Source organism: Galeopterus variegatus, unplaced genomic scaffold (genome assembly GCF_000696425.1).
Source record: "Galeopterus variegatus unplaced genomic scaffold, G_variegatus-3.0.2 Scaffold692, whole genome shotgun sequence".
In the NCBI taxonomy this organism is placed as follows: domain Eukaryota; kingdom Metazoa; phylum Chordata; class Mammalia; order Dermoptera; family Cynocephalidae; genus Galeopterus; species Galeopterus variegatus.
This window is the reverse complement of record NW_007726803.1, coordinates 12647-21768: the sequence shown is the minus strand read 5'-3', so window position 1 is coordinate 21768 and position 9122 is coordinate 12647. Positions and strand designations below refer to the sequence as shown.

Below are 9122 nucleotides of genomic sequence, written 5' to 3'. Positions count from 1 at the left end.
CGCAGTCCCGCCGCTCTCAGGCGCTGGGCGGGGCAGAGCTGCGCGCGTCTGTCAGTTCTGCCAATCATGCACATTGCCCCGCCCCGCCCCGCGCGGCTGCGTGCTCGCGGTCCTGCTGCTCTCAGGCGCTGGCGAGGCGAAGCGAAGCGGCGCGCGTCAGTCAGTCTGGCCAATCGCGCGTCTCTTCTGCCTCCCGCGCGGCCCCGCCCCCGGAACTGTGTCAGTTAACGGCCGTTGCTGCGCGCGCCTTCTACACTCGCTGGGAATGGCGGAGGGAGGTAGAGTGCGGGGGCAGCGGGCGTCTGAGCTGCTTCGCGGGCCGCTGTGGAGTGGAGTAGAGCTCTCTTTCCGCGGTCGGGGGAGCTTGTCTCCACTCAGGCCTCCGGTCTCCGGAGGGCTAGTGGGCTTTCTGCAGTGGGGGGAAGGAGAGGAGGACGCCTCCCTGTGGTTTTAAGCCGCTGAAGTTGATGCCTCTTGGAGGAAACAACTTCCATCGACGCTTTTTTACTGTGTCTGTTAGCTGGTTAAACTGAAACGGTGCAGCCAGTCGTAAATTTATCTCTGCTTGTGTTTCTTTCTTTTTTTAAAAAAAAAGATAACCGGTAAGGGGATCTTAACCCTTGACTTGGTGTTGTCAGCACCACGCTCAGCCAATGAGCTAACCGGCCATCCCTATATGGGATCCGAACCCGTGGCCTTGGTGTTATCAGCACCGCACTCTCCCGAGTGAGCCACAGGCTGGCCCTCCGCTTGTGTTTCTTATACCTCAGGCCTGGAGGGTAGCTGGTTCCAGTCACGCAGCTTTTAGTGTTTAGGATGGTTCAGTCAGGTCTGATTATGTTTTTTGAATCGAGATTTAGGCTTTATCTCCTTTAATTATGAAGCTGTCAGATGAAATGAAAGAATCCCTGACTCCCCTTCCCCCATAGTGCAGATTTTTAAAGATATTTTAAAAGTTCTCTATTAACTAGTTTGTTAATTTGTCATGGAAAAACTACCTGTGGGAGGGTAAATGGAAAACTGCAAACAGAACAAGAATGAATTATAATTAACAGACTTTAGAAGAAATTGCTGGCTTACTTGAGGATGTTTTGTACATCAATGCAACATTCTTTGATAAAAATTGAGGACTATATAGAGGTTTGGTTAATTTGATTCCCATTTTACAATTACTTTTTCTTTTTTAGAGGTAAACCAAGATTTCATGTTCAAGATGGAGAGTCCATCAGACTCAGCTGTGATTTTACCTAGCACTCCACAGGCCTGTGCGAATCCACCATCTCCCCATACCAATAGTTCACGAAAACAAGTATGAAAATCTTAGTTCTTCCAGTGAATCCATTCTAGGTTTCTAAGTACTGAAGTGGTAGTTTTAAGTCTACTGAAGATTGTTAATATAATGCGTAGCATTAATGAATAGATATTTTATTAAATAGTAATTTTAGGTTTTTCTCCTAAGATATGTATATGATCCCCCACCGCTATTGCCAGATTTTCATCTTGAATCAATTTTGTTTAGTTTTTTTTTTTTTTTAAAAGATGACCGGTAAGGGGATCTCAACCCTCGGCCCGGTGCTGTCAGCACCACGCTCAGCCAGTGAGCAAACCGGCCATCCCCATATAGGATCCGAACCCGCGGCCTTGGTGTTACCAGCACCGCACTCTACCGAGTGAGCCACGGGCCGGCCCTAATTTTGTTTAGTTTTAAATCAGGTTATCACAACATTCCAAACTAGGAAATTTTGAATCTGTGTTATATTATCATTACGAAGGGCTTTGGGTCTTTGGTGGCAGGACCTAGGGCTTTCCTTAATCTGTAATTCTGAAACACCTCGAATAGTGTAAGGCACGTGCTAGTTGCTGAACAAATGTTTGTGATTACTGGGATAAGTGTCGCAACACTTTTAGAAGGGTGTTGACCTTGCTGAGGTAAAAAGAATAAAATTAATGTATTTCCAGAAATTAAAGACATTTTGTGATGGTTACTTTAGATGTATGGAGGTGAAAGCCATCTAGTGATGTCTACCATAGAATATAAGGCCTTTATTTTCTATTAGATTTATTTACATCGAGAATGTTTTTCTCAATTAACATTTTTAATGTCTGATGCCCTTTCCAGCCTATGAGCGCAACACTTAGAGAAAGATTAAGGAAAACAAGATCTTCATTTAATTTCCGTTATAGTGTGGTAAAACGTCTTAAAATAGAGAATGAAGAAAATGATCAGAGTTCTTCAGAGAAACCATCTTCAACAGAACAAAACTGCTTGGAATTTCAGGAAAGTTTTAAACACATAGACAGTGAATTTGAAGAAAGTACATATTTGAAAAATACCGTCAAGAATATCAATGCATGTGAATCTAAATCACTTGATACTGGGTCATGCAGTGCTCTCCAAAGTGATTTTGTGAATGAGACTCTTTGTAAAGAAGGGTTAAATGAAGAAAAGGCAAAATTGGTGAAGCAGGTTCAGGAGAAAGAAGACCTTCTTCGCAGGCTAAAACTAGTGAAAATGTATAGATCAAAGGTGAGAAGAATTTCAGAACCATTGCATAATTTTAAAAATGTTTATGTAAATTGCAGGAAAGTAATTTCAAAAATAGAGAATAGGGTGTTTTGTTTGTTTTAGCGTAATAAACCAACTATGCAGAGACATGGCTCCCAACAGCTTTAGTCAGTTTCCAACATATTTAAGTCATAGATTTAGAATAGAGTAGAAAAGTCCTCTACACACAGATAAAATTTTTTGGTTGAAGCTTTTCTCTCTAGTTTCTAGCCCATAGCAATATTGGAAGTATCACATGTTAGGTGCAAATACAGTGGGAACAGAAGTGACAGCTGACAGTGAATGAATAAAACTAAAAATGGGCCGCAAAGTACAATAAAAACTATTTTTAATAATCTTTTGTCTCCCCCAAATATTTAGCATGTTTCAGGCATTTTGTTTGAGAAAATATGTATTAGATTTCAGGGTTTAACCCAGATGGGTTGATTTAAATAGCACTTGGAAGAAGGTAACCTTTATTTTACCTGCATAGTTTATGTATATGCGAGAGCTCAATCTTCCCCAGCAGTGTGGAATAAATAATGGAATAGCATATCTCATTTGCTCTCTTGAATCTTAGGATTTTTCTAAATATGACTTGTTTATGAAATATTGAATGTTAAAAAATATTTTTTTAACTGGAATATTGTCAGTTTTTAGTGCAGTTTTAGTTTTACAGCTAAATTGAGTGGAAGGTACAGTGTAGCATCATTATTTAAAAGTACAGTTGTAATAGAAAAAGTGGAATTTTTACCTATATTGTTGTTTCTCTATGTAGTTTTGCCCTTTTAAGTGATTTGATTTTTCCCTGAAGGTAAGGATGGCCCAGAGTTTGGACCAAACAAAATAGCCATAGAACTCAAGTTGACTGATACTATAACCATTCTACTTATAAGCATCCTAGTTTTTCCTAGGTAGAAGTACCATTCTTTCCCAGATATGTTAGCCTTTAAACCTTCACATGACTGTCTAGTTATTGACATAAATTTGTGTTTTTTGTTTTTTGTTTCTTTTTCAGAGTGACCTGTCTCAGTTACAGTTGTTAATAAGGAAGTGGAGAAGCTGCAGCCAGCTGTTGCTTTATGAGTTGCAGTCGGCTATGTCTGAAGAGAACAAGAAACTAAGCCTTACTCAATTGATAGACCACTATGGGTTAGATGATAAATTGCTACACTACAACAGAAGTGAAGAAGAATTTATAGGTGTTTAATATTTTTTCCTCCAGAATATCTTTGAGAATGATAACTTAATTAAAAGATACTTATACATTTTAAATGGAAGATATAAACCATTAGGGCTTAGAGGAAGGTATCTTGATGAACATTAGTTTAGAACATTCTTGTATATAAATATAAAATAAGTTCTAAAATGAAATTTTAGTATATTGGATAGATTTACCAAAGAAAACTTGACATTTAAAGAAATGTGAAAAAAAAAATTAAATCATGTTTAAAAAGTAATTTGAACAATTCTGGAAGCTAGTTTTAATACATTTTTTTATGGCAAAATTTTATTTTAAATGTTAAAAAATAGTCCAATCTTGTGAATGTGTAAACCTAAACTGGTCTAAAAATGTTTACCCCTCTCCTAAATTTATGAACCTTGTTTCCATCCATTTACTACATATTTCCATCTGATAACCTAGCAGGTAACTAAACTGATGTGCCCAAAATTATGTTCTTCCCTCTCTTCAAATTTGTTTCTCATATTCCTCATTTAGTGAAATGATTGTCTATTTCATATGAAACTACACATTTTCATCTCCTAATCAAGGTCCTTCACATTCATCTACTTTTCTAGCTTCATCACCCTCCACAGGGTTGGGTTTCTGCTAAGTTATACAACTGTACGTATCATCCTGGCCGTATATACAGACATGACCCAAGCTGGCCCAGTCCCTGAGAATTTGGAATTGAGCTCAGGAAAAGAAAGCCCATCTCTTTGTTGGGCTTTCGTGCTGGAATTGTTGCATGTAAACTTGGAAGCAGCAGAGCTGGCATGCTTAAGGAGGATAGTGTGTGTGCTTTCAGAGAAAGATAGAAAATTCTGTGGATCAGTGGCTTCCTGGTTCTAGGTGACAGTTGTTCCTGAGGGTTTTCTGGATTTCTGCTTTTGGATCCAGTTAGGGGCTAAAACAGCTTTACTTAGTTTTTTACAAAAGGTACTTCCCTACTAGTTGGTAAATAGCCACTGTTCTTAGCTCTCCCCCTCTCCATTGCACCTCACTTTCAGCCCAGTACCTCCCTAGGGGTCCCGAGGGCACTGCTCTTGCATCCATGCCAGTAAACTCTCTTACCCCCATCCACATACACAAATTTCTGCTTCTAGGCACTGCTGTTATCTACTTCTAGGATACAATGGTGGGACAAACATAGGGTACATATTCCCATTCAAAAAGGGAGAAATAGGCCTAAAGAAAGGGGTGACAGGTCCCAAACAAGTCCAAAACCCAGCAGGGCAGGCATTAAATCTTGAAGCTGGCAAATCATGTACCCTGACTCCATGTTTGACTTCCTCTACATGCTGGTGTAGGGTTGGGTCCCCAAGTCCTTGAGCAGCTCTGCTCCTATGGCTTTCCTGGTCTCAGGCCACACTTTAGCTCTCACAGGCTGGCGTTCCACTCTGGTAGCTCCACAGGTCTCAGGTCTCCATGGCGGTCCTGCTCTCACAGCTTAACTAGACATGGCACTGTTGGGGTTTCTCTGCTGCATCTCTGATCCCATCCTTCCACTCAGCATTGCTTTAGTGAAGGTTGTCTGTGGTGACTCTGCCCCTGCAACAGATCTCTTCCTGAGCTCCCAGACTTTTCCATACGTCCTCTGAAATCAGAGTGGAGGCTCCCAAGCCTCCACAGCTCTAGCATTCTGCAAACCTGCAGACCTAACACCATGTGGATGCCGCCAAGGCTTCCAGCTTGTGTTTTCCAAAGCTGTACATCCGGCCACATCTGGGGCCAATTTAGCTACAGCTGGGGCAGACAGCAGCTGGGGTGCTGGTGCTGGCAGCAGCTTCCCAAGGTGGTCCTGGGCAGTGAGCCCACAGAGGGCACCTCAGGCCTGTTCCCCAAGACCATTTTGTCTCCTAGGCCTTTGGGCCTGAAATAGAAGGGTTGGCCCCAGAGGCTTCTGCAATGCCTTCAGGGCCTGTTTCCCCTTCTCCTGATAATCCTGTACTTCTGTGTTAATCTTAACACCATTTAATTTTTCTTCTGAAAATGCTCTCTGCTTCTCTACCACTTGTCCAGGCTGCAAATTTTCCAAATCTTTATGCTTTGCTTCCCTTTTATTTTTTATTTATTTATTTATTTATTTATTTATTTTTTAAAGATGACCAGTAAGGGGATCTTAACCCTTGACTTGGTGTTGTCAGCACCACGCTCAGCCAGTGAGCAAACTGGCCATCCCTATATGGGATCCGAACCCGGGGCCTTGGTGTTATCAGCACCGCACTCTCCTGAGTGAGCCACGGGCCGGCCCTTTGCTTCCCTTTTAAATTCTGGCTTTATGTCATGCCTTTGCCACCATAACTCAGCATAGGCTGTTGCGAGTAGCCATGCAGCTTCCTTAATGCTTTGCTGCATGGAAGTTTCTTCCGCCAAGCACTCTGGTTCACAACTCTTAGGTCCCACCTTTCACAAACTCCTAGGGCATGGACATGACACAGCCAAGTTCATTTCCAGTTCATAGCAAAGGTAATCTTTGCCCCAGTTTCCAAAGAATTCCTTTGTATTTCTGAGACCTCCTTAAAATGGTCTTTAGAGTCCATATGTCTATCAGCATTCCGGTCACCACCATTCAACCATGCTCTAAAATTTTCCATGGTTTTCTTGTCTTCTAAACTTCCACTAACATCTAGGCTTTTTCTGGCCTGTTCCTCCAAATTCCTCTAGCCTCTCTCAACACCTGGTTCAAAAGCCACTTCCATATTTCCAAGTATCTGTTATAAGCAACACCCCACTCCTTGGTACCAGTTTTCTGTATTAGTCTTTTTTTGTTGCTTAAAACAAAATACCTGCCACTGGGCGATTTATGAAGAAAACAAAATTTATTCCTTACACTTTCTGAGGCCGGGAAGGCCAAAGTCCACCTGGTGGTGGCAACAGTGATCCAGGGTCTCACATTGCAAGATGGTGGAAGCAGAGAGAGCAGAGAGAGCAAGAGAGACAGACTCTTCTCTTGAAGCCCTCAGAACCATGCCCCTGACCACCATTTTTAACCCATTCACGACTGATGGTCTTACAATCAATCTAATCACCTCTTCAAGGCTCCACCTTTCAATTACCATTATTCTACATCTTCCTCTTATCCTAATCCTAATGTTGACTTCGTATTACTATTATTTTGTGTGCACTCCATCATTAGAAGTCAAATTGTCATTTGTTTGCTCTCGTGGAGCACTTTCAATAATATCAATATTGTTTTCATTTCTTCCAAATGTTGGCTTTGTTGCTCTTTCCTGGACCACCACACCGCTTCCCTTGCAGGCCTCCTCAGTCTGCCACTGCTGTGCTGCCCCATGTCTGGTTCACACTCAGTGAGGCTGAGGAGCCTCTGGTGCGCCCACTGGCCAACCCCAACTCTTGGAGACATCCAGACCCCCTGCCTCCCAGCAGCCAAGTCGCTTTGTGTCAATTTTAAAAGTGTATTAACTAATTTGAGTATTACAGTTATCAACATCCCAATTTTAAGGATGAGGAATTTTTTTTTTTTTGTAGGATTTTCTTTAGTTTTCTCACTTTTTTAAGTGGAAAGGGAAATTTTTTTTTTTTTGTAGGATTTTCTTTAGTTTTCTCACTTTTTTAAGTGGAAAGTGAAATTTTATTATTTTTTACATTCTAGGATGTTGTTGAGCAGTTGGGAAGGAGGGGAGAGGGGAAGGGGCAGGAAATGTGATGGAAGAAGGAGGAAGGAGAAGGGGTGGGATTGAGGCCTGTGGCACCCCTACATTCCCACAGGGGAGACCAGGGAGCTTCTGGAGTTGGCTTGTCATTGCTGGGCTGGGTGCAGATGTCAGTGGGTGTGGCAAAAGCCTTTGCTTCTCACCACCCCAGCTCAGGAACCCAGGGCCCTTCTTGCTGCAGTTTGGTGGTCACCACTGGGCTGGCTGTTAATGTTGGTGGGGCATGGCTGAGGCCCAAGGCCCCCCACCACCCCAGGTCAGGAGAGCCTGGGGTGCTTCCTGCTGCAGCTCAGTGGTCACTGTTGGGCTGACTGTGGGTGTCAGGGGTGTGGCTGAGGCCCTCAGCCTCCCACTCTCCTAGCATGGGAGAGCCAGGGGCACTTCCTGTGGCAGCTCTGTGGTCACCTCTGGGCTGGCTGTGTGTGTTGGGGGGGGCATGGCTAAGGTCTGAGAGCCCCCACTGCCCCAGTCGGAGAGCCTGGGGTGCTTCCTGCAGCTGCTCGGCTGGCTGCGTGTGTTGGGGGGCATGGCTGAGGCCCTCATCCCTCACCCTCGGGATTGGTCACGGGTGTTGGGGGGCATTGCTGAGGTCCCTGGCCCTCCCCGCTTTCTGGCTTGATATCGCACGGGACTTCTGGTGCTTCTATATGTTATAGGTGTTCTTTGGTGAAATGAGACCTTTACTACTTAATATGAAACTTTGTCTCTGGTTGCGGGTACTTTGTTTTTTCATCAGTTCTGTGTTGGATTTTTGCTGTTCCCATCATTTAAACTCTGTGGTAGAACTAATTTGTTGTCCTTTGTTTACTTCTAAAATGTTGAACTTCCTGTGGGGACCAGTACTTGAGCTGTGTGGTTGAGCTAGATTGCTGCTTTGCTGCTGGTTCACTAGGGAAGTCTTTTTGTGCATCTCAGGTTTTAATGGTTGACTTTATAGGTACTTCTGACTCTCGAGAAATCCGAAACTCTGGTCTGGGCCTGAGTCTTTTCATCAAACTGCACCCTATGCAATTATTTTATTTTATTTATTTATTTATTTATTTTCTTTCTTAATTTTATTTTGTCGATACACAATGAGGTTGATTATTGTGGCCCATTACAGAAACCCCCCTCCCGCCTCCCTCGCCCCCCTCCCACCCAACAATGTCCTTTCTGTTTGCTTGTCGTATCAACTTCAAGGAATTGTAGTTGTTAAGTCTTCTTCCCCCCCCCAAACCGGTTTTTTTTTTTGTGTGTGTGTGTGTGTGTGAATTTATTTATTTATTTTTAGCTCCCACCAATAAGTGAGAACATGTGGTATTTCTCTTTCTGTGCCTGACTCGTTTCACTTAATATAATTCTCTCAAGGTCCATCCATGTTGTTCCAAATGGAAGTATTTCATTCATTTTTATAGCTGAGTAGTATTCCATTGTGTAGATATACCACAATTTCCGTATCCACTCATCCAATGATGGACATTTGGGCTGATTCCAACTCTTGGCTATTGTAAAGAGTGCAGCGATGAACATTGGGGAACACATATACCTTCGACTTGATGATTTCCATTCCTTTGGATATATTCCCAGCAGTGGGATAGCTGGGTCGTATGGTAGATCTATCTTCAGCTGTTTAAGGAACCTCCAAACCATTTAATGCAATCCCCATTAAAATTCCTATGACATTTTTCTCCGACATGGA

At 42.8% G+C, this 9122-nt stretch overlaps 1 protein-coding gene across 1 annotated transcript; it reads left to right on the top strand.

Moving 5' to 3' along the window:
• Positions 1 to 252: 252 nt before the first annotated feature.
• SFR1 (SWI5-dependent recombination repair 1) lies at positions 253 to 4220 on the top strand. The gene is made up of 4 exons (XM_008571494.1): positions 253 to 278; positions 1188 to 1309; positions 2120 to 2527; positions 3564 to 4220. The coding sequence occupies exons 1-4, from the start codon at positions 266 to 268 to the stop codon at positions 3753 to 3755; spliced, it is 735 nt and encodes a 244-aa protein (XP_008569716.1). The 5' UTR covers positions 253 to 265; the 3' UTR covers positions 3756 to 4220.
• The last annotated feature ends 4902 nt before the right edge of the window (positions 4221 to 9122 follow it).